Source organism: Notamacropus eugenii, chromosome 1, assembly GCF_028372415.1.
Source record: "Notamacropus eugenii isolate mMacEug1 chromosome 1, mMacEug1.pri_v2, whole genome shotgun sequence".
Classification (NCBI taxonomy): domain Eukaryota; kingdom Metazoa; phylum Chordata; class Mammalia; order Diprotodontia; family Macropodidae; genus Notamacropus; species Notamacropus eugenii.
The window spans coordinates 286670513-286694791 of NC_092872.1; the positions used below are offsets into that span (position 1 = coordinate 286670513).

General features: G+C 49.0%; 1 protein-coding gene across 6 annotated transcripts in view; it reads left to right on the plus strand.

Moving 5' to 3' along the window:
* The window catches only part of MGMT (O-6-methylguanine-DNA methyltransferase), a 311191-nt gene extending 293752 nt beyond the window's left edge, over positions 1 to 17439 (plus strand). For all 6 annotated transcript variants that reach the window (XM_072629068.1, XM_072629066.1, XM_072629069.1 and 3 more), the window contains 2 exons: positions 9609 to 9748; positions 16497 to 17439. In XM_072629068.1, the coding sequence (XP_072485169.1) occupies positions 9609 to 9748; positions 16497 to 16628 (272 nt within the window). In that variant the 3' untranslated portion in view covers positions 16629 to 17439. The remainder of the gene's footprint in view (positions 1 to 9608; positions 9749 to 16496) is intronic.
* The last annotated feature ends 6840 nt before the right edge of the window (positions 17440 to 24279 follow it).

The window sequence follows — 24279 nt, forward strand, 5'->3', positions numbered from 1 at the left end:
TCCATCTATCCCTCTAAAGAAAAAGGAATAGCTCATAGCCTCAGAGAGCTGGAGCTGGAAGGGTCCTCAGAGGACATGTGGGCTCCACCTACCCTCACTTTATAGATGGGAAACTGGGACCCCAAAATTCAATCAGCATGGATTAAGCACTACTATCTGCCAGCTGCTATGCTAAGCACTGAGGCAAAAGACTGTCACTGCCCCCCAGATGCTCACAGTGTCATGGGGGAGATGACGAGAAAGGCAGTGTGCACAAAGCAAGCTCTGGACAGGACAAGTGGGAAGCCATTAACAGAGGGAATGACTTGCCAAGGTCACTTCAGTAAGTCAGTTGGTCACTTAGCAAGCATTTATTAAGCACCCAATGTATGCCAGGGTGAATTCTGGGAACACACAGAGAAAGGATGAAATAATTCTTCCCCTTGGGCAGCTTCTGTTCACTTAGGGGAGGCTGTGTGGCCATATATAAATATGTTACTAATTGGTTAAAGCTACATAAAAGGTGGTATAGGAGGGAGGGGCCTAGTAGGTGGGGCTGGGGGGAATCAGGAAAGGCTTCCTATGGGGGGTGGGATGCTTGAGACACATTCTAAAGGAAGAGGAGGTTCTCTGAGGTTCAGGTGAAGACTAAGCATGTTCCAGGCATGAGCACAAGGGGAGGGGGGCACCCCCATCCTAGGAGCAGAGAGAAGCCTGTCTTAGGACAGGAGGCAAGGAATGAGAATGGGAAGACAGGCTGGGGCCAGGCTGGGAAGCACTTTGAAAGCTAAATGGAGACACCTATGTGTGACCTGAGGGGCAGTGAGGAGCCAGGGGGTGTCTGGGTGACTGCTCAGATCTGCACTCCCAGAAAATTACTTTGGTGCCTGTGTAGGGAGGGATGGACTAGGAAGAGACTTGGGCAGAGAAGCCAGTCAGGAGGCTGGTCAGGGGTCACAAGGGACTAGGCTGAGGGCAGCTAAGGTTTGGGGGAGAATTTGTGGGACACAAACAGGAGAGCTGAGGAGGCAGAAGGAGGGAAGGTGAATTTGGCACCATATTTACAAATAAAGGGGCTAGAAAGAATGGGGGTACCCTCAACAGCCTGAGGAGAGTGTGGAAGAGGGGTGTGTTTAGGGGAAAGAGAGTGAGTTCTCATTGGAAATGTTAGCTTTGGAATGGCTCTAGGGGCTGGTGACAGGAGCCTAGAAAAGCTCAGGAGAGAACTGAGGTTGTCTGTTAACCGGGAGAGTCAGCTGCATGAAGATGATCATTAATCCCATGGGAACTGATGAGGTTGCCATGAGAGAGTGTAGAAGGAGAAGAGAGAAAGGCCCCAGGCACTGCCTTGAGGATTAGCTGTAGTGAGGGGATGTCTGGCTGAAGAGCCAGCAAAGGAAGCTCAGTGATGGCCTGGCATAGAAGAGGAGAGCCATCCATGGTTGGATGGGTGGGTAGGTGAATGAGTAGGTGGGTAGATGAATGGTGGGTAGGTGGGTGGGTGGTAGATGGATGTGTGGATGGGTGGATGGACGGAAGGACAGATGGACAGATGGACGGGTGGGTGTGTGGTGGATATGTGGATGGATGGATGGTTAGATGGGTGGATGAAAAAGCATTCATTCAGTACTTCCTATATTCTGAGTATCATGATAAGCATCAAGGACACAGACACAATGTCCTTACATTCTATTGGGGGAAAGCCCCAAGAAAGCCTGAAATTAGAGGAGAGGGATGGAGGGACAAAGAGGCCCTGACTCTGGTCAGAATAATGGGAAAACTCCGTTGTCACAGACTGAAGTCTTAGAGGCTGGGGTTGAGAGAATCATGTTCAACAATCCCAGACAGAAGAGAGGAGCCAGTCAGCAGGCCCTCTTCCCAGGCCACCATCATAGTCTGCAGCCCAAGGTAGCCCCAAAGGGAGGGTGGTAAGGTCAGGTCATTAGTCACTTCATGGCCAAAGACTTTGCCAATGGCTGGTGAAGCAGCCATGAGATTCTCCTCGGAGCAGATGGGAATGATATTGTACATCATACACTGGCACATTACTTGCTAGAAAGACTGGAATTTCAGAATACCTCAAAGGACCAAGCTGCATTAGTTGATAGTAGAACAAAAATTTTTATTTCAAAGTAAAGTTATAATATCTGTTTATAATTATTCATATAGAAAGTGCATTTGCACTGATAGGAGAAATAAAATATTTATTATCAAATATATTTCCTCGCCAATTGATGTTCCTGGGGCTTCTGTTGAGGAGGTATCTTCCCCACCTTCAAGGTGTTGCTACTTCACAGCTGTTAAAAGGATTCCTAAACCCTCATTTTACTTCCAAACTTTAGCAAAGACCCTGCCTCAAGTATTAAAATCGGTGAGAGAAGGAACATGCTTCTAAAGCACTGAGAAGCTTCTTCCTTCCCTGGTGCATCCCCCATGGAGATGAGGGTTTGCATCCAATTCAGCAACATCAGTCATGACGGTGCTTGGTGGTCTCATTCTCTGGAATGTTCTAGAAAACAGAGTGACCTTGTGAGGTCTCTCAGCCTAACAGAGGAACGGGTGCTGTGAAGAGGCATCAGGGTGGCCTGATGGCTAGAGCCCTGGGCCTTGGATCAGGAAGGTCAGAGGCTTGGCTTGGCCACAATGTCAGTAGACTGTTTGGGGGTCCTGCAGATGATGAACATAAATGTGGCTGAGCTAACCCTTTCTTGCGGAAGCCTTTATTCCTCTTTGGTGGTCAGAATTTCCTTTTCTGAATGCACACTGTCCATCTCCCTGAAAACCTGTCTATAAGCAGGATCAGAGTAAAGTTCCTCAGCCACATTAGTTAGCCATTGCCTTCCCTTCTCTCTCCTTGGACACTGGGTCACTTGTCCCCAAACCCTACAGCATCTATCCAGTTGTTCATGACCTGAGGCTCAGCATCGCAGCCCTGGAGTGGCCAGTCATGGCTTCTCTTGGGTTCCCCCTTCCCACGGGCCCCTTTCTTCCCCTCAGCAGACCAGATGTCTTAGCATCGTCCCATCGCTGCCATGCCTCTTCATTGTCCTTGACCTTCCTCATCAGCTTTAGCTCCTTTACACGGGTGTTCACCACCAAGAGGAGACTCCAGATGGGTGGAGGCTCTGAAGGCAATTCCAAAACTACTTGGGCAAGCCAACCAGTGCAATGCTATGGGCACAGCAGCATTCAGAGCTTGGCAGCAGACTCCTGGAGTTGGAGAGAGAGAAGGGAACCTTTGAACCCTTTTGATAGACTCACAGAGTGCCAAAGTTGGACTAACCCAAGGCCATCTGACCCAGCACATCCCAACAAGGAAGCCCCAGTCCCACAGGACTGACTGGTGGACATCCAGTGGCCCTGGAAGATTCTTAGTAACTAGAAGACCATGCCCTCTCACCAGCTCCTCCCACTTTGGAGAAGGACCAGTGGCAAGACCCTGTCGAAATCCCAGCTGCTAGCACTTCACTGCTGACCCAAGATCCTGTGTATCTCAAGCTTTTCCAGTGGTGATAGTTCCATGACTATAAAAAGCCTGCTCACCGCTACCATAGACACCGGCCCTATCTCCCCTGTCGAAGGCAAGGTATAGATTTGTAGTCTCAAGTTAACACTTTGTTCGGTCATTTTTCAGTCATGTCCAACTTTTTGTGGCCCCATTTGGGCTTTCCTTGGCAGAGATACTAGAGTGGTTTCCCACTTCCCTTCCCCAGCTCATTTTCAGATGAGAAAATTGAGGCAAACAGGGTGAAGTGACTTGCCCAGGGTCACACAGCTAGGAAGTGTCTGAAGTCAGATTTGAACTCAAGTCTTGCCAACTGTAGGCCTGGCACTCTGTCTCCTGAGTCATCAGCTGACCAAGCACCTTGGCCTATATCTGAATATTGAAAATGGTCTCTACCTCTACCTACCATTTGTAGACCTGGCCAAACCCCCAAACTCTCTGTGGAGTGGTCCACCTCTGCCATCACCAACAACATAAGGAACCTCCTGAAAAAAGAACCACTCCATCTCTGGCTGCCAGATGGGTCACTGACTCTTTCAGCCTTAATGTCCTTGTTGAAGTAGTCAGTGATCTGCAGGATGGGAATGGCAGCCACAGACCCCTCTGAGAGGTTGTAGGGATGCAGAGAGACAGGCTGGCTGTTAGTTATTATTGTTTGTGGTTGTGATACCTCCAGTGCCACTAAAATGAATGAAAAAGAACCTTTATTTAGGGAAGTGAGGCAGTCTCTGCCCTCAGGAAGCCTTGTTCTAGTAGGGAAAGACAGCTGATAATAATAGTATTAATAATAAGGATAATGACTAACGTTTCCATAGCACTTCCTTGTGCTAAGCATTTTACAAATGTCATCTCATTTGATCCTCACAACAGTCCTAGAGATGTGCTACTAATATCCCCATTTACAGATGAGGAAACTGAGGCAGGGTGTAAGGGACTTACACAGGGTCACACAGCTAGGAAGGGTCAGAGGCCAGACTTGAACTCAGGTCTTCCTGGCCCCAGCCTACCACTCTGTGCACTGTGGCATCACTAAGGGAATACTGGCCAGGGAGACATGTTTTGTGAATGGATTCAGCCAACTATGGGCCAGTGAGTTTCACTGGGACTCTTAGGAAGATTCTAGAACGTATTAGCGGTGAGATGGTTGCAGATCTGCCAGAAGGCAGCAGAGCCAGCTGGAGGATAGGCTGGGCCCAACTCGCCTCACATCGTTTCACGCAGTGCTCGTCCCCATTTCAGCAGCATGGACCTAGTCTCCTGTGCTTCTGGATGAATAATAGAGATGTGGGTTCAATGAGAGGGCCATGAGACGGATTCACACGGGCAGACCCAGAGTCTTCCTGGATGGTCCGGGCTCATACTGAAAAGACTGTGCCCAGAGATTGTCCCCCAGGGTTTGACCTTGGAGAAAGGTAGCAGACAGGACTGCAGCTGGTCCAGGTTTCAGATAATGCCCATATGGGAAGGATTGCTCCAAACATACTGATGGCCGAGTTAGGATCCAGAACCATCTTGATGGATTCAAGAACTGGGCCCAAGAGATTGACACACACCCATGTACTGTGGCCACACACGTAATGCTTGAGGGAATGTATCCATAAATACACATATACATGTGTTGTGCACATGCACACATTGTGTTCCCAAAGTCTCTGTATCTTTATTTTAATAGGAATGAACGTGTCACGTCTTACCTGGGCTCCAAAAATAGGCTTTCCGGGCATAAGATGGGGGAGGCATGGTTTCAGAGCAGTCTGGCTACAACAGTTTGGGGGTTTCATGAGCTGCCCATTTCTATACTTTGACACAGCCCCCCCCCCCCCCCAACTTTAAAGTGCTCTTGGCCTCTATGGAGAGGTACAGCTTCCAGATGAGGGAGTGGGAATCCCCTCTGGACTCAGCTCTGGTGGAATCATATCAGGAATATTGGATCAAGCCTCCTGGCATGTACCGTGGGTGCAAAGAGAAGCATCCAATGGCCCCTCCATTTCACTAGCTGACATTCTCCTGGGGGTGCTGCATATTCACAGCTAATCTTCATGTATAGGGTACACAACAGTGATGGGAGGATCAGGAAAAGCCTCCCTCCTGAAAGATGAGAGGCAGTGGCTTCACAGATCACGTGCAGGGGGGAGCACCTTCCAGGAAAGGATGAACGTGCCCAGAGGTCGGGGAGAGCAGTGGGTGAGCCAGGTTTGTCTGGAATGTGTGGGCCGTGAAGGATTGGGCTGGACAGAGAGGAGGTATCTGCAGTGGATCCCAAAGGCATTGGGGGACCTTCCTCCTTTCTCTTCTTCTCCCTCCCCTCTCTCCTCCTTTTCCTTTTTTCTTTCCTCTTTCCCTCCCTCCCTCCCTCCATTCTTCCCTGACCTGTGACCCAGCCTGCATCCCAGCACTTAGTACAGCTGATCTGAGAGTCTACAGGGTACCACTGACTTGTCCAAAAGCCAGAGTGAATTGAGTTAGGGGTAGGAAGCATATGGCAACCAGTGGGTTAGAAACTTCACACACAGCCCAGATTTTTGCTTCCACATTAGTGTATAAATCCACTCAGAGCTGGTTTCAAACTCGAGGCATCCATTACCTTTAATTACTTCCCCCATGGCTTTAAGTAGAAGATAGCTCTGAACATGACTGGCTCCTGTTACCACTAATTGCTTTCCGTGGTGTGACCAAGAGAGCAGGCCCCTAACGAGGCTGTTGATGTTGAAGGGGGCAGTTCTGGGGGGGATGGGATCCCACCACAGGAAGGGACCAAGAGACCAGTCCCAAGGGTCACTGAACATCCTGCCATGTGCAGTCATGGCACTCATGGTCCTACTTGACGTTTGGAATAAGTGAAGGGTTAGCATGCCCACCTCAATTGGCAGCATCCTGCACAGGCTCTCTGGTGAGTTCACAGGCCTAGGGAATCCCTTCTCCCCATGCAGGTCAGCACTCACTCCAAAGCTTAGAATTTTAGAGAATTGCCCAGTGCAGTGTTCAGTGTATTAAGGCCTGTTCAGTGACTTGCCCAGGGTCTCAGGGCCAGGGGGCTTGTCCAAGGGGGAACTTGAACCCTGAGCTTCCTGACCTCCCAGCCTGAGTTTTATCCATGCAACACCGCTGCCACCTCTGAATAGTATTACCCTTGTTTGATATATGAGCAACTGGTCAACCAGTAAGCATTTATTAAGCTCCTAGGTGTGTGCCTCAGGCATTCTGGGGATCCAGCAAATGGAGCAGTCTCTTTGTTTAATGGATTAAGCCCCCCATTCCCTTTATTTTAGACTGACCTGAAAAACCCCAAATAAAATGAGCGAAGTTCTATATGCAGAGAAAAATTGAAGAAGCAATTTGTACATGAGACTCGTACCCTGTTCTGAATGGCTTGCTTTTCAAGTACATCCTCCATTCAACATATATCTTCAAAGCTACCTCCTGACCTTTCTTCTGACTTTTGTGGACATTTTTTAAAGGTTTATTGACCCTCATTTATTTTCTTTGCAAAAGTTGGTTTTGGTAACTAACCCTATTGCTAACTTCCCTTCCTCCCCAAAATACCATTGACAAGATACCAAGACAAGCAAGATGTCCCATGCCCCAAAGGGCAGGCCAGTTCCTACACCTTCTCTCCCTGCCCTTCTTGGCCTGGGAGAGGGTTCCTGGATTCATGGCCAGAGGCTGGATTAGGCAGTAACAATATTGTCAGGAAAACGACTGAGACCCTCTGACCCCTGCAGGGACCAGCTACATTGTACTCCGAGGCCCTAGGGCCGAATTAGCACTCTACAGTAATTAAGAAATGCTGCAGTCATGAGAATCAGGCACATAGTCCACATCTGGGCATGTGTATGAGGGTTCATGTGTGGGTCTGACTTTTAAAGCAGCAGAGGTTGGCACTGCCCTCAAACACCAGTGCCAATCCCACCTAATGCCGGGCAGCCTCTCCTTAAAGGTCTAGCCGCTCAGAAGTGGTTTAATCATCCTGTTGGGCACTGCCTCTTAGAGCCACTTCAGCTAATCCATGTGTGTGCTCCCTTCAGGGTGAAATTGAGTTTTCAGATAACATTTCTAGAGCAGTGGGCTTGGTTAGTCAACTTGGCATTCCTGATAGTCTCCCCTCTTGTATGGTCGTGGTCACTGCACATGATGGTTTCCCATGAAAAAGTGACCATGTTGCCAAACAGACTTGCTCGATGCCATGCTCTTCTAGGGAGAGTGATTGTGTTATTGTATACCCTTTTCCACACGAGGAGGGAGGCACTCCAAAACTCTTCCACTGCTCTCCTGAACAGCCTAATGGCTGGGCTGTCCAATAATGACATTGGACACCTTCCATCAGTGCCTGTCCCCATTCCACAATCTCTTTCCATTTGCACACAGACTTCTCATTTTATTCCTACAGATTCTGTGAAGTTCCAGATCTCTCTTCTCCTGCTGGGTCTAACCTGCCTCCTTCTCTCCCTCTGCCAAGAGAAACACAAACAAAACTGGTGGGCAGTGGGAGCGAGAAGGGACAGGAGCGAGTTGGCCTCCATCCCTGGCAAATGGGGACATGGCTCTCTCATTGTTACGGTTTTGGGCGGCAGCTGATTTTTCTCCAGGACAGAAATTCCCCAAAATATCTGAGTGCAGGAAGTTGGGAGCCACCTTGCTCACCCCTCCATAATCACAAGAATCATCATAAGTAACAATTTGATTTCAAATGAACTTTTCAGAGGAAAAGCATGGTAAACAATATCTGTTTGCCTAAGGAGACCCTTGTAGCAATCAGCCCCTCACACAACTGCATCTGCTAATGAACCCCGCTCTGTAATGTGCTTTCTCCAGTTAAATTGATTCATGAATTTTGAAGAGAACATTATCTAATGAATTTTCTTTGAATAGAAAGCAATTAAAAGGACAAATCAGTCTGATTAACCCCCCAGTCACCCTCCTGCCACAAATGGTGTACAGTTTGAAATTATATCATAAAAACTAGAGCACGCTCCCTATCTGGTGCCCTCTTCTAATCCATGTAAATGGGTGAACAACAAAGTTAATTTCTTTGATGACCCTGTTCTCATATCACCTGGATTATGCTGATGTTTAATTTGCTTAATGTTATAATAAAGACTAAACAGATTTTTTTCCAGGGAAGTGATTAGCGTTCTCTTCAGTTAAGAAGTGATTTTTATTATTTAACACACATACCGTGGGGTCCTTCCCTTTCAGAACGCAGTCCTCCTCTTTGTGAGTTTGGTATCAAGTGAAATATCACTGGCATCACGGCCACATCCATGGAGCCACATCTGTTGTTGCCATCTCCCTTGGAAAACCTGGGCCTCCCTGGCTCTGTGATCCCCAACCTCAGGGCAAGGCAGCTGGCATCCTCACCGGCCACCCGAAAGCCCTACGTCATGCTCTGAGAAGGACAGTAGTGGCTGGGTAGGGGTCTTTCTTCCATGAACTCAGTGCCTACTGAGGGGAAATCTAAAACCTTGAGGGGTGAGGATTGTTCTTACACATTCATGTATTCACTGCTTCTGCCAGATGAAAAGCAAATGCAATTTAGTGTGCTTAGTCAATTAAAATGGGAATAAAGTTATTTTACTTTGGCAGGCCTGTTCATTAAAGATGCCCATAGCCAAGGTCATGGCCAAGCCCCATATTTTTAGAATGCCTTGTGTTCTGAGCAGTTGTTCGGGGTGAGTGGGGGGTGGAAGAATCTTCACTCTTCTGCAGACAGGATAATGCTGACCCCTCTGCCCTGGGGCTTCTACCCCTCTGTGTCCCAGCTGAAATTTGAAATTAACTGATAATACAGAAGATTCAGAAGTGGATACAAACAACTAGTTCTTTCTCTGCCTGTTCATTGGACATTGCACTAATTTACCCATGCCCACCTAACAGTGAAGCCTGCTCTGGGACCATACATGATTCAAGGAAGGACTTAGAGAGGAGAAAGGAAGCCTCTCTTCATCTGCTCCAGACAGCCACAGTGAACGTGGGATTCTACCTGGGAATCCCCATTCTTCCTGCCTCACCTGGTGACATGATGGCAGGCAGGTCATGGTGAACCTGAGAACATTGGCAGCTATTTATAATGTTGTCACTGGAGCCTGTGGACAGCATAGCATCATTCTCTGTCTTTCTCTTTCAGACTCTTTCAGAAGACGGGTATTGTGGAAGCTGATGACGGCTGTGAAATTGGGAGACACCATTTCCTACCAGCAGCTCGGGGCCCTGGTGGGGAAGAGTGGAGCAGCCAGAGCCGTCGGGGGTGCAATGAGGGACAACCCAGTAAGGACGTGTCCACTTCCAGATGATAGCACCGGGAGGGAGCGCATCCATCCATCCAACACTTTCCTGGAATTTCTCTTTTGCTCTGGGTGGTCAGTTCAGAAAGGGGCCTGTCCATCCATCTGTTAATCTCCCGTAGGGGCTGTGCCCTGGCTGCTGTCTCTCTGGGATGCCTCCTGTCACAGGCAGGGTGAGGACTGTCTTTTAGTCCTCCCTGCCAATCAGGTAGTTCTCCTGGCCAATCAGACAATCAGCCTGTCTTTATTAGGCATTGACTGTGTGCCAGGTACTGGGGATACAAAAAAAATAATTATTAACATTTCTACAGCGCTTTCCACTTAGCAGAGCACTTGACATGTTCTCTCGTTTTTCCTCCTCCCAACCTGGAAGGTAAGTACTTCTCTCCATTCCATTTTGTAGATGAAGAGACTGAGGCACAGATAAGTGACTTGTCTAAGGCAGGAATTAAATTCAGAGCTTCCAGACACCAAGCCAGTGCCTTCTCCATCCCTATACCACCCAGCCCCACTGGCAGTGAGTTTGCATTTGAATGGGGGAATCAGCAGGTACATGCAAAAATATATCCTGCAGGAAAAATAGTCAGTAAATTCAGATGAATAAAGAGTTCATGAATATAGATGCATATATATGCACATATCCCCCAGCTACGTTTTGTGTGTGTATATACACACACACGCATAGTTAAATATGTCTGTGTGTGTGTATGTGTATGTGTGTGTGTGTATATATATATATATATATATATATCTGTACAGATAGATGTACGTTTACGAATGCCATGTAGACCAGGTCGGGGCTGGACCCAATGAGAGCCTCTTTCCAATTGACTGGTAAGTGGGTTATTCTAAGCCAGAGAGCTTCCTATGGACCTGAGTACTAAAGATGGAGGCTGGAGCAGATGCCAAGTGCCACTTGCCTGTCTCAAGGGCTATCTCTTTCATTCTGGTTGCCCTTGGCAGTGGAGTGGGGGACAGTTCTCAAATTAGAAGGCTTCCTTATTTTCAGATTCTTTGCTTTTGACTTGAGTGAGGTGGGAAGTCACCTGATGGGCGTGCCCGGGAGTACCCTGAGCTGGGTCGGTGGTGGCACACACAAAAGTAGCTGTGGGTTTTCTCCTTCCTCCACTCTGTGCATACTAATGGCTGGTTCTCCCTGACTAGAAAGGACAAATAACCTTAACACCCACATACAGCATATGGGTGGATCTGAGATCACAAACAAATCTGGGGTGGGCCAGGGAGGAGGTGGGGAAGGGGAGGCAACCGTGCCCATGGGAAGACCAGCTTTTTGGTGCACAAAAGGAGTGTGCCTATGTACTCATGTGGCATGTGCACAGGTCCCAGCTATAGCCTTGAGAATGTGGGGCTTTTGTGTCCATCCCACTCCCATTGGGCAGCGAGGAGACCCCATCATATCATGAAGGTGGTTCCCAAAAGCTAGACAGAACTCTCTAGAACAGGATAAAACTGCACCATCATTTCAGGGAGAGCAAACACCTTGCTCCTATGATGGGAAGGGAAATCACTGAAATCAGAGAGACCTGTAAAGAAGAGAAAGAGACTGCTATGTTTGCTCTCTGAGTTCAGAGCTGTTGTTCCTTCCTTCTCATGGGGGAGAAAGCTGCTAGCTGCAGCTGCTCGGAGTGCCTGACTACTGTGCACCCATTACTGGGAAACAGCAGTTACATCGCCATCTGCACAGAAAGACCTTATGACCCTTTGAGCGGCCTGTCCTGGAGGGGTGCATTGCCTTCATGGACCCCCTCATCTAGCAGAGGCTTTTCTGCCACAATAAGAATATCCCGTGTTGTCAAATACACACTGTGCTATTGACAAACCATTGCACGTAGCCCCTCATCTTTCAGGTCACTGTGAAGATGATTGCCATGGCACATAAGCCTGTTAGTAGCTGGGTTCCTGCAGCCATGGCCAGCTCCGATGGGGGTTTCACACCAAGATATCGGCCACATTCATGTATCATTCCAATCTAAATGGTAACAGCTCCATTCAGCAAATGTGGCACAGGCTCATCAGTTCCAGGAGGTCTGGGGGTAAAGCCCAGGTCACCGTCAGATGGGCAGGTCCCTTGCAAAGAAGTGGGTGCTTAGGGGCACAAGAACACAAGTCAAAGGACTGTAAGAAAATTGTGAGGCTGGAGAGAGGTGCCAAAGGCTTCTTGTAGGAGGTAGTGGGTGAGCTAATCCTGGAAGGAAGGCATGATCTAACAGAGAGCCAGGGATAGGTGCCTCCCAGGCCAGGTGCTCATATCTTGGTGAGGGGGGCCTTTCTTTCATCCCCTTAGAGTCTGTCTTTTCCCATGTGCAAAGGGCAGCTAGGGTGGGGGGCCCTGCAAGGTTCCCTTTTTAGTTTGGCCCCTTCACATAATTTATACAGTGACCTTCAACTTTATGAGAAGGTGGAGAAGATACTGGCAGCCGCTGAGAATATGCCGTGGACGGCTCACCTTTTGCAAGAAAATCTTAGAGTAGTTTTCTGTGATGGAGATTGGTTGTGAGGCCCATGGACCTCCAAGGGTACCCATAAAGTTCAATTAAAAATCTCATTAGAATAGGAGAGGACCAGAAGGGGGTGTCTGGGGCCCTCCTAGGAGATGGGGAATGTTGGGCTATCACTCAAGGACGGTGTCCTCAGTGGCCCCGCTCCCGTCAGAGCAGGTCCTGGGAGCTTTGTCAACTCACGCCTGCTTCTGTTACTGTCCAGCCACACAGAGCCCAAGTATTGATTGCACATAAGCTGAGGGCATATTTGGCCAGCACACTGAGCACATCAAGCAGAGGAATGGTGCATTCCAGAGGAGGACTGAGCAGGGCACCTGAAGGAGGGGTCTCAGAGCAGGGCTGCTTGACGTCCTTAGGTGACTGTCAGTAAACTTGAGCCTGTGCTGGTTCCTTTTATGGTTTTTGGTGCTTCCTTTTCCATGTCTCCAAGGTCAGGAGTTTTCAGAGGTGGGAGAAGCAGGAGGCCTGGACTGATTTTTTTGGAGTGGCTGTTTTTATCACTTCCCTTCTGGACTTTGTGGTCTGTTTTGGACAGTTGGCAGCCTGTCGTCCCTGCATCCCACTGAGAAGCCTGAACAAACTGAGGCCCTCACTCTAACCCTCTAATCCTGCAGCTTCATCCTCGGCCAGAGTTGGCACAGAGCACTTGGGAGGAGATCAATACATTGGGCATCAAGGCTTCTCCCTACTTTTTTCTAAAGATGCATTCTCCAGGAATGGGTTTACTCACGGGCTCGCCATGAGCGCTAATGACTACATGGGCTTGTTCCATTTGACTTCTGGGTGGTGGCGGCAGCGGCTGCTGATAAAGATTTAGCGTTGTGTTCTGGGTGTCAGGGCTGTCAGTTCTGCTGAGCCATTTGACCAGAAGAAAAAAACGCCCAGGGAGTTATTGATTACCACGTCTCAGTGTCACTTGTTCACCAGGATTTAGGTATTGATGAGGCCACAAGTGAAAACAAGCTCCTTCCCTTGTGGGCTGCTACCCAGAAGAAGGAACGCAAAATTGGAGAAAAATATTCAGCTGGTACCAGAATCAGAGGGATTCCATTATTGATTGAAAGGCCCCTTCGTATTATTTTTGTTAGAGACAAATCTATACATTTGGTAGTTTTATCGCATTTGAGAATAGGGCTGTGTAAGGAATGGATCTGTACGCTGAGTGCAGGATTTCAGTGGGGTCATAAATAGGAGCTTCTTGGGTATTGATAAAAATTGCACATTGATGCAGGGCCGGCTCTAAAGGAAAGGATGGGAGGCCTCCTTTGAAAATGTCCTCAGGACCCCCATCAGCTTCAGCAGATTGATGATAGACTTAGCCCAAAGAGAAGCAGCAGTGATCCATGCTTCTCCATGGTGCAGATGCTGAGAGTTTGGGAAGGCTCAGGCCTTCCCTTGCTGGGGAAATAAGGCAGCCAGAGTAGGCTGTTGTGCCCAGCTTCCATGTCAGTAATGGGTTTGCTGATGCCTGGCTGGGGTAGGGTTGGGGAGGGACTCCCTTTAGGTTTTAAGAGCAGCTGCCTAGAGCAAGTCGGAGAAAAGAGAACCGAGGCCATTTCTCCATTTTGTACCTAATCCTGTGAAAGTCAGACAAGACGTGTGTCGTCGGCTCCCGTCCATACTGCCCAGTCCTATAACCCCCCAAGGCAGCTGCCCTGTTTTGACTTCTATATTTGATGAGGGGGCACTAGAGTAAATATTGCTTAGTCCCTAGAGGTGCAGTGCTCATTTTCCCATGATGAACATTTCAGAAATGACAGTGATCACCACTAAAAATCAGGAAAATCTGCATTTCTTGTGATATGAGAACTTTTCACGCAAACTTTGGTAAAGTTTCTTTTTACTTAGAGTTTTATTAGTGGTCTACAAATTAGAGAAAAAGATGCTGCATTTTTGAGCTCTGTTAGGCTGCACATCTGTGTCAAGGATGCTGTGTGGACAGTTTTGTGGGCTGTGTGTGGTGACCTGGCTTTGAGATCTCAAGGACAGGCAAGAAGTCACTTAGCCCTTCTCTGCCTCAGTTTTGTCATCTAGAAAATTAAGGCATTGCATTAGCTGGCCTCTTCCAACTCCAGAGTCTAAGCCCTCTGATCTTTGAAATGGTGCCAAATTCTCTTGTGCTAAGACCATGATGCCCCTAGCTAACTGTCCCCATTCCCAGAGCTTGCCATCTCACAGTCCTATGAATAAGAAATGTTCCCTCCACAGAGTCCTGTAAACTGCAGCGTTCCCTCCTGTCAGGGCAAACATTAGCCTGTCCTTACCCCTTCAGCCCTATCATGCTTAGCATGGCACCTGGTATACAGGAGTCACCTAATAGCCAACCATTTCTGGAGTGCTGTGCACATGTGATCTTATTTGAGTCTCACAATAACCCTGTTATTATTATCCCCATTTTACAGATGAGGAAAGTGAGACTGAGATTGAGACTTGCCCGGGATTAGGCAGAATTTGAACCCAGGACTTCCAGACTCCAAATGAAGTCCTTTATTTGTCACATTCCTTAGGCACCACCGAGTCTTCATGAAGGTGTCTTCATTCATTCATTCATTCATTCATTCATTCATTCATTCATTCATAGCAGAGCATTCAGTATAGTAATGGGGCTCCAGGCCAGTCCATTGCTGATTAGCAGGAGTCAAGAGGAAAAAGTGACTGCTGATGATAAGAGGGAAATAGAGAGAAGGGATGGGGTGGGGCACCATGGGCCACAAGGTCCACCTGAGAGTTTGCGCCCTCAGCCCATGCCCAGCCATAGCAGCCAACATTCTCACAGTCCTTGAATGAATGGTGGCCCACCTTGAGTCCATCTCTCTACGGGGACCCATCAGAGCTTTTGTTTTCCTTTCCTTGATTCAGCATAGGTTATGGAACCCTAAATAACTATACTGGAGAACTGCCTTATTTATAAACCTCAGGGTTTCCTCATTGTCAAGGGGAGAGTTCAGACCCTGAGATTCCTTCCAGTCCCTTATAGTCTGAGAAAACACAGAGCTGAAGCTGCCCACTGTGTTGTCCCACATTTGGATGCATGCCAAACTCCCTACAAGGCTCAGGCTGTGCTGATGAGCTCTTGGCAAGTATTTCATGATTCTGGATTTTTTCTGCTGTGTGGAGGGATCCAGTGAGGAGACCACACCGCACTGGCTGGCCCAGAGCTGGGTCATTGCTCCCCTGGCCTTCTTACTGACCAAGACCCCTCCTGCCTGCGTTGTCAATTATAGGTTTAGAACAGAGAGGGAGAGACTTGGACAAAGACCACTGGTCCTTCTCCTTCATTTTATAAATGAGGAGTGATTGTGGCTGTCTCAGGATCATCAAGATAGGAGGTATGGCATCAGTAGCTACGGAATGAACCCTGAGCAGTACCTCTTAGCCTTCCTAAAGGAATCGCAAGAGGCTTTTTCCCCTCAGTGGCACAGGGTTTTCCTAATGAAAAGTTTGGACTCTTCAGAAAACCAAGATGAGGTGCCCCTTTCTCTCCCTCCTCCCATTTAAGCCTCTTCTCAGAGGAAGAGAAGGCACCTGACCAGGGAGGGGGGATGGTCAGAGGGGCTCAGATCTAGTCTTGAGTTAACCCTGAGTTCCTGGGTGACTGGACACATCCCCTGACTCACCTGTGGAATGAGGTAATACTCTGGATTCTCTGTGGTCTCTGAGGTTTACAAAACCCTTTACAGATGTTAACACACACTGAACTGAAAAGTTGGGTTTGGGGAAGGTATGGGAGGGGATCCATTGTCCAGGCTTTGGCTCTTACTGAGCCCAGGGAAGCCAAAAGGAAGCCCTCCTTTGTGAAAGCTGACTTCAGGGCCTCTGTCTCCTTGTCTGCCCGGATGTCCAGCAGGCCCCGGGAATGGTGGCATGACCTGGGATAGCAGACCTCCCCAGGAGGGGCTCCTGAAGGTGGAAGGGATAGGAGAGAGGATGCAGCTCTATCTAGGCCACTGAGCCTTCCCAGTCCCAGCCTGAGCTTGTGCCATCTTCCCCTAGGCTAATACTGGGCATGCCCCTCTCTCTCTGGACCCCCTTAGTGCCCATGTTCATGGCTTGCAGACGTCATCAGTGTGCCTAGAATATCTACCATGCAGGGCCTCGGTGTGCCATAATCATACTCAGCCCTCCTGTCTCTCTCAGCTGCGGCCCCAGGCCTCCTCCGTGACACCCTCTCCTCCCCCAGGCAGTGACCCATCTCCCTCTCTCCCCCAGGTCCCAATCATTGTTCCATGCCACCGAGTGATCTGTAGCAGCGGGAAAATTGGCAACTACTCAGGAGGAGTGGATGTGAAGGAGTGGCTCCTGAGCCATGAGAAGCACTTGAAAGGAAAGTGGGCGGCATAAGACTGCCCACCACCAGTGCTGATCCAGCACAGATCGTGACACCTACTGCCTGATTACAACACATGCAGCCAGATCACGATGCCCACAGCCAAAGGCAGAGCTTAGCATGGGGGTGGGAGATAAATGTTTGAGGGTCATGCAGATAGAATGCAGCATCCATGCCAGTATGGGGTGGCACCCTGGGTTAAACAAGTAGGAGTCTGCCAGGGGACCCCATCACTGCCCTTATCCTGGCAGAGTGAGTCCAGCGGCCGGTGCCTGGCATCACCACCTGTATTTTGTTCCCATTTCCAGCTTTGTTTTTGTTCTATTCTTAATGCCCATTAAAGGAAGGATAAGGGAGGAAGAGGGGCCCAGAGCGTGGGATGCCCCAGCCTCTTGAAGGAAGCATCTGCCTCACCAAGGGGGCAGCTAGGAGCCAAAGAGCCGGCAAAAGCTGCCACACGCTCCCCCTCATGTTTGTGTGGGCTGGAAAGCTATCCCTCTGCCAAAAGTGCAGCCCAAGATCCCCTGCTTTCTTTGAGGTCTGAGCTGTGGAGACGGTGTTTTCCATAAACAACTCTCGGTGCCACCCCTTCCTTTGCCATCCTTCAGAAGGAAATGGCCGGTGAATCACCCCTCCACAGTTCAGCTTTTCCTACTCCCAGAGATGCTGAAACAATAGTGACCAAAACCAGGCCTGGAAGCCCTCCTGTGTGAGTGCCATGGGGCAGGGAGGGCTGGATGCTGCCTGCTTGCTTCTGCTGGTATCTGTTGCATTTGAGGTATTCAGGGTTCGAGTTTCTGCAAAATAAAGCTTTACAGCAAGGTCTGCATGGTCTCCTCGGTTTGGTTACCAGTCTGCCTCGCTGTAGGCAGCAGGTCAGGGAAACAGAGGCAGCTCTCTAGGCTCCCCCCTAGGCTGCCCTGGGCCCCTGGACAGCCTGTCCTCTGAGCAGGTGAAGCTGGTGCCACCATTCTTGGCCTGGGAGCGGCAAAGTGAGTACAGAGAGACTGCTTGCTTTCGCTGCTGTGCTTTTCCAAAGGAGAGACATCTCCAGAGCTTGCTCCCAGCCACCCTTCATTAACACGCTATCACTTTAACTTGGTGAAAGTGCCAGGGCTCTGTGTACCTGCACATGTGCCTGCCAATAAAATCACCCAAGACAGAGGAGAAAACAAGATGTGCACCGCTGGGCCCCCTCCAGCTGCAGCTTTGGTCAAGGTTTCTGGTGACCTTGTGCACCACAACTCAGACCTCAGGGAGCTGGTTTGCGGCCCCAGAAACCCATGACACAGCGTCTGGGTAGTTCTGTCTTTGCCAGGCGGCGATACCAGCCAGAGTGCCGGCACTCCAGGGGTGTGCTTGTACCATCGCTCCTGTGGCATGGACATACCTCTGTCTCTCTGGACCCCCTCAGTGCCCATGCTTGTGACTTGCAGACGTCATCAATGTGCCTAGAACATCTACCATGCAGGACCTCGGTGTGCCGTAACTGTACTCAGCCCTCCTGGCTCTCTCAGCTGTAGCCCGACGCCTCCTCTGTGACAGCACTCCTCCCCAGGCAGTGACCCATCTCCTTCTCTCTCCTAGGTCCCAATCATTGTTCCATGCCACCGAGTGATCAGTAGCAGCGGGGAAATTGGCAACTACTCAGGAGGAGTGGATGTGAAGGAGTGGCTCCTGGGCCACTTCCCTCACCCTCCTCCCGAACGCTGCCACCTTCATCCAGGAAGTTCCCTCCCCTCCCCAAATACAGCACCAGCCTTCTTGCATCACCTCTTGTGCTCGACCTGTGTGATCTGATCCCTCTGCAGTTCCCAGCCCAGCTGCCTGGAAGGGCTCAGGCTGGGCATCTGGGTTTGTTGACAGAGAGCTCACTGGGTGGGGGTGGAGAAGGATGCCTGCGCTCTGCCCCTGAGAAGCCAGAGAGCTGAGCCAGTGGGCAGCCTCTGCTTCTCTAGAGGGGTGGGCATTTCTACTTCTCTGAAGGAGTTTGGGCTGCCTTCTGGATCTCCCATCCAGGACAGGAAACCCCCCCACCACCACCACCATGGTCTAGTGAGGAAAGATTTCAGAACAGAAGAGCAGCCCCTGAGGGCAGCTGCCTGAGGCTCAGTCTAGGGGTGGGGGTGGGGGGCAGTTTGCAGAGCCTAGGTCCTTTGTCAGCTTCTAGCCCAGCTGTCTCTTCTCTGGCCGTGTACTTTCCAACAGAGGGCACTGTAGTGAAGAAGAATTACATGGCTGGACTGCCTCCACAAAGTGTGGAGAAGACCCTCGCCACTTTTCCCCCTCCTCTTTAAAAGTGAATTTGAAAATGAGCGACACCATCACAAACCTCCAAACTGCCTTGTTTACAGCATTTCACATAGACAGTCTCAGGAACATCATAGAACAGGGCTTGGGTCCCACGGATGGGCCAAAAAATGACCTGCCATCCTCCCAGCCTGATGAAAAGTGGTGCTTGGAGGTCAGGCACTTCAGAAATCACTCACCATGCACTCCAGGGTGAATGCTAAGAAAGGAGGGGTCAGCCACGCCAAACCTCAGTGTTCTCCAAAAGAGACACAGGTCTGCAGGCAGGGCTTCCCTGGGTGCAGGAGCCAATGAGCCAAAATATCCTGCCTCCTAGGTGAGATTCAGTCACTAGAAGCATGATCCGGCTGAATACGGATTGAATGAACAAATGTCCTATGCTCCCCGATACAAACCTTAAAAGGACCTTAGAGGTCTTTAAGTCCACTCCCCTCTTATTTTATGGAAAAGGAAAATGTGCCAAAGAGGTAAGAAGACAGGTCCTCTGGCTCCATGTCTCCTCCTATGATATCCCAGTGCCTGCAGTCTGCTCTCTTAGAAGGCCATTGACCACTGTTGGTCCAGAGTTGGATGGTGACAGCTCCATACCTGTCATGCATTTAGCACAGAGCTGAGCCACATGTGCTGGGTCCTGGGGCCAAAATAATCTCACTGATAGAACAACCTTGACCCTTGCTGTTGTGGCCCCTATGGACCCTGTTTTCTCAGGGTTTCCCCCACCCAATCCCAGCCACAACTGTCTTATGTGGCTCCCGAAAAGCCCCAGGCATTCTGGAGAAGACCCTTCTGGCCAGTGGGTGGAAGAGAGAACATCCAGAAGCACTTGAGGAGACACAGGGGTCTGCTTCCACATGCAGAGGAGAAGCAGAGAGGATGGTGTCTGGGGGTTGGGTTCCACTGACCGATCAGGTTTCTTCCTCTTCACCTTGGAGTTCTGTGAACTGCTGACATCGAGTCGCCAGGCAGCTTGCACAGTGGCGTCTCATACCAGCTCATGCCATGTTTGCCTCCTTCCTAGACTAAGTAACGAAAGATGCAGAAATCCTATTTGTATTGGTGGCACTACATTTGCAATGATACCGATGCCCTTGACCATGAAGAAGGCTGAGATTGCAGTGGGCCACATGGAAACAAAAGCTTTCCAATAAAATGGCACCTGAAAGGGAGGTGAGTCTCCAGAAGTGGTGGGAACCCAACAGTGTGCAGCGTGCAGCTAGGCTTGTGTGAGAGTGAGCAAATCCACCCAGAATTAGGGGACTATGGAGGAGGCTTTCCACTAAAGCAACAGCAATTAAAATAATGAAGGGAGAATATTGAGCAGAGAAGGCTCAAGACCCGTACCATGGCAGGGGGAGGGGGAGAAAGAGGGGATTTAAGGTGAGTGTAGATGTGCTTTAGGGAACAAACCAGGAAAGGCAATCTGTGCTTTCTTCTCCAAGTGTTTCAAGGATGCCCTGCCTCTTAGGTGGGGTCCAGTCACCGGTGGTATGATCCAGGTGAAGGGCTGGCTTATAATCATGGTCAAAAGATGGGGCCCATCAACCCTGCTGCTAATTTCTATACATTTTGCATTTTTCTACTTTCATGGAATAGCAGAAAGATGGAGGGTCAGAATTGGGGTAAAGGGGATCTGGATTCAAATCTAACCCCAAACACTTACTGGCTGTGATACCCCAAGGCTGAGAAGATTAAATGATTGACTCAGTTTCCCTATCTATAAATGAGAATTGTAGCACCTTGCTCACAGGATTTCTGGGAGATTCAAAGGAGATAATTTGGTAAAGTGCTTCCCAAGCCTTCAATTGCTATTTTAAAAAAGATGAGTCTCTGTTACTAATTTTGTTATAAATGGCACTATATTTGAGAGTCACCATGTATACATTCAATGAGATAATATACACTAACTCTCATTATTAGTTATAGAATAAGAATGATGCATGGCTGCTGAAACTTTCTGTGTTGCCTAAACTGTTGATGAACACAGATGTTCCTCCTGACTCGTCACCTTTAAAAATGCAATATAAGAATAAAAATCTACAGAGAGAGATTGCTTAGAAACTTAAGTACAGGAATCCAAGGGGAGTCCAGGAAGATTTATGTACTATTTCAGGAGTAATTGCTCAGTAAAATTCTTGCTGGAATGTAAAAATCCTTGAAGAATTGCATTCCCAGATTTAATTGTAATCCCTGCCCGAATCCTGCAAAAATGTAATAGTATTGTTTAAAATGCTGTCCGGGAGCTGACAGCGCCCACACCCCCCCCCCCCATACCCCTCATTGCTTCTCCTGCACTGTGGCCCTGGAAATGATTATCCATGTTCCTGGCAGTAACCTCAGCCTTGGTTGCAGCAGGAAGTGTTTCAGAGTATTGGTGGGCAGGTTAGCCATCTACCTCTGGAGCAGGTCAGAGAGCTAAGGGCTCCTGTTGTTTGCAGCAGCCCACTGGACAGAGTGTGTGAGCGGTAAATAAATTGGCTTAATGTGGTTCCTGGGGGATGGGAGAGGCAGGGGAGAGAGGCATGCAGGGTAGGATGAGTAAAGTTATTTGATTTATTTTACTCCAGAGATGATCCCAGAAGAACAATCAGAAAATCATCCCTCTCCCCTCAGCCCCTCATGCTGCCCAGCAGTGCCAGTGTGCCCAGATGTGGTTCAGCCACCCATTGTTTGTGGGATGGCCTTGCTTCTTTTCTCTAATTGCCATGAGTCAGTAAGGAAGGGCAGTCTGTGGACAGGCAATTAGGATGTAAATCTGCTTGGCCTCCCACAGGCCTCTGAACTGGCCTGTATTTCTCTGGTTCTGGGGTGTTTGAGTGAAAATTGGCATTCCCAAACATGAGTTTTACTCGTTATCAGTTTGGGAGTTGTTCATATGGAGGCTGAGCTTTGGATGGGAGCAAATCCAGAGCAGCCTCCGTCTGTATGAAGTTATGTGGAGGTGGCAGCTGAAAGCCAGGCCCAGTGACTGGAGAAACTGCAGGTACAGCCTGGCCTGACGTCGCTGAGGGCAGGAGTCCAGAGGCTGCTGGACCGAGCGGCTCCAGCTACAGACAGATGGAGAACGTCTGGGCTCCATCACCCCACGTCGGCTCCCACAAGGATCTTCCTATTACATTGGGAAAGTGGATAAGCAAGGCACAGAAGGTAGCCAGGAAGAAGGTGAAAATTGACGGGCACACAGGGTGCTGACAGGCCTTTGATTGATGAGAGGATATTGTTAACAAGCCTTTAAAGTTTCTCATTAATGCTTTTTTTTCATTGAAAAGAGCCACAAGAAAAAAAATACCACATGGACAGTAATGAAGATGGATCCTGTACAGTAAGTTATCAGCCAGGGGAGAGGCGCTGCCTCTTTTGCTATCTCCCTTTCAGACCTAATGTCTTGTCTTTATTTCAGTGCCCTGATGCTAGGCCGAGAGCCCCCCAGAAGGACCCACATGGGCTGAAGTTAAACAGTAAGCCTCAATAAAACAGATAAATGAAGAAACACAGACAGACAAACAGATAAATAAATGGGTAGATAAATAAGTAGATAGATAAATGGATGAGTGAATAAATTAATGGATAACTAGATAAATGAATAAATAGAAAAATGGATAGATACATGTATGGATGACTAGATAGATAAATGAATGAGTGAATAGATAAATGAATAAATAGATGAATGGATAGATAAGTAAATGAATAAGTGGATAAATGGATGAATAAAGAAAGAAAAAGAAAAAAGAAAGAAAGAAAACTATAACAATCCACCCAGGCTGGTTTGAGATGACCCTGGGAGAGAGGCTGCTCTGGAGTTTGTGAAGGAAAGCAGCCTTAGAACCTTCACTCAGGACAATAAAAAAGTAAGTGCGTGAGTACATAGTCTCCATCCATCTATACAAACCTCTGAGGAAGGATCAAAGTCAGTTACCCCTCCCAACCTAAGCAAGTGGTCTCATTGACTAAGAGGAAGGCTCTTGGTTGGCTCTTTTCTCCCAATGAACGTGGCCAATCTCTAGATCTGGAGTCACCTTGTGGGGCTGACGGTGCCTTCACGTAGGATGCAATGTGGGACCTGAGTTCCCCATTGTCACCCCACTCCATCCCCACACTCACATGAACACTAGTATCAAAGCCCACCAAAACAAATAATGTTGTTTTTTTTTCCTTCTGCTGAAAAGCATTTCTTTTTTGTGCTTAAGAATAGGCACCATGGGGGGGGGGGGGCAGAGCGAAGATGGCGGAGTAGAAAGACGCACATACGCTAGCTCCGAACCCACAGCCTATAAAATATCTGTAAAAAAGATTCAGCAGCAACAAATTCTGGAGCAGCAGAAGCCACAGAACAACGGAGCGGACGAGATTTCTGTTCCAGAGAGACCTGATGCGAAAGGTGCGTTGCGCCCCAGACCAGGGAGGCGAGCCCAGCCCTGCCGTGGCCGCATGGCACCAAGAGGAGCAGATCCCAGCAGGCTTCAGGGACGGAATCTCCAGCGGCTGCACGGGTCCCTCCACCCACAAGTGACAAGGGTCGGTGAGAGAGTCTTTTTGGGTGGCTGACAGGGGAGTGGGGTGTCCCCGTGGCTCGGGCCCCCTTGGGAGGCGGGAGCAGACCAGGGCTCCCCAAGCAGGCAGGAGCTGGGATCCATTGTTGAAGGTCTGTGCATAAACCCCCTGAGGGAACTGAGCCCGTGAGGCAGCCCTGCCTCCACCTGAGCACCTGAACTTAATCTCACACTGAATAGCAGCCCCGCCCCTGCCCAAAGCCCTGAGGCTGGGAAGCAGCATTTGAATCTCAGACCCCAAGCGCTGGCTGGGCGGATCTGGAGGCGAAGTGGGTGTGAAGAGATTATTCAGAAGTCAAGTCACTGGTTGGGAAAACGCCCAGAAAAGGGAAAAGAAATAAGACTATAGAAGGCTACTTTCTTGGTGAACAGGTATTTCCTCCCTTCCTTTCTGATGAGGAAGAACAATGCTTACCATCAGGGAAAGACACAGAAGTCAAGGCTTCTGTATCCCAGCCCACTCAATGGGCTTAGGCCATGGAAGAGCTCAAAAAGGATTTTGAAAATCAAGTTAGAGAGGTGGAGGAAAAACTGGGAAGAGAAATGAGAGACATGCAGGTAAAGCATGAACAGCAGGTCAGCACCCTGCTAAAGAAGACCCAAAAAAATGCTGAAGAAAATAACACCTTGAAAAATAGGCTAACTCAAGTGGCAAAAGAGGTTCAAAAAGCCAATGAGGAGAAGAATGCTTTCAAAAGCAGAATTAGCCAAATGGAGAAGGAGATTCAAAAGCTCACTGAAGAAAATAGTTCTTTCCAAATTATAATGGAACAGATGGAGGCCAATGACTTTATGAGAAACCAAGAAA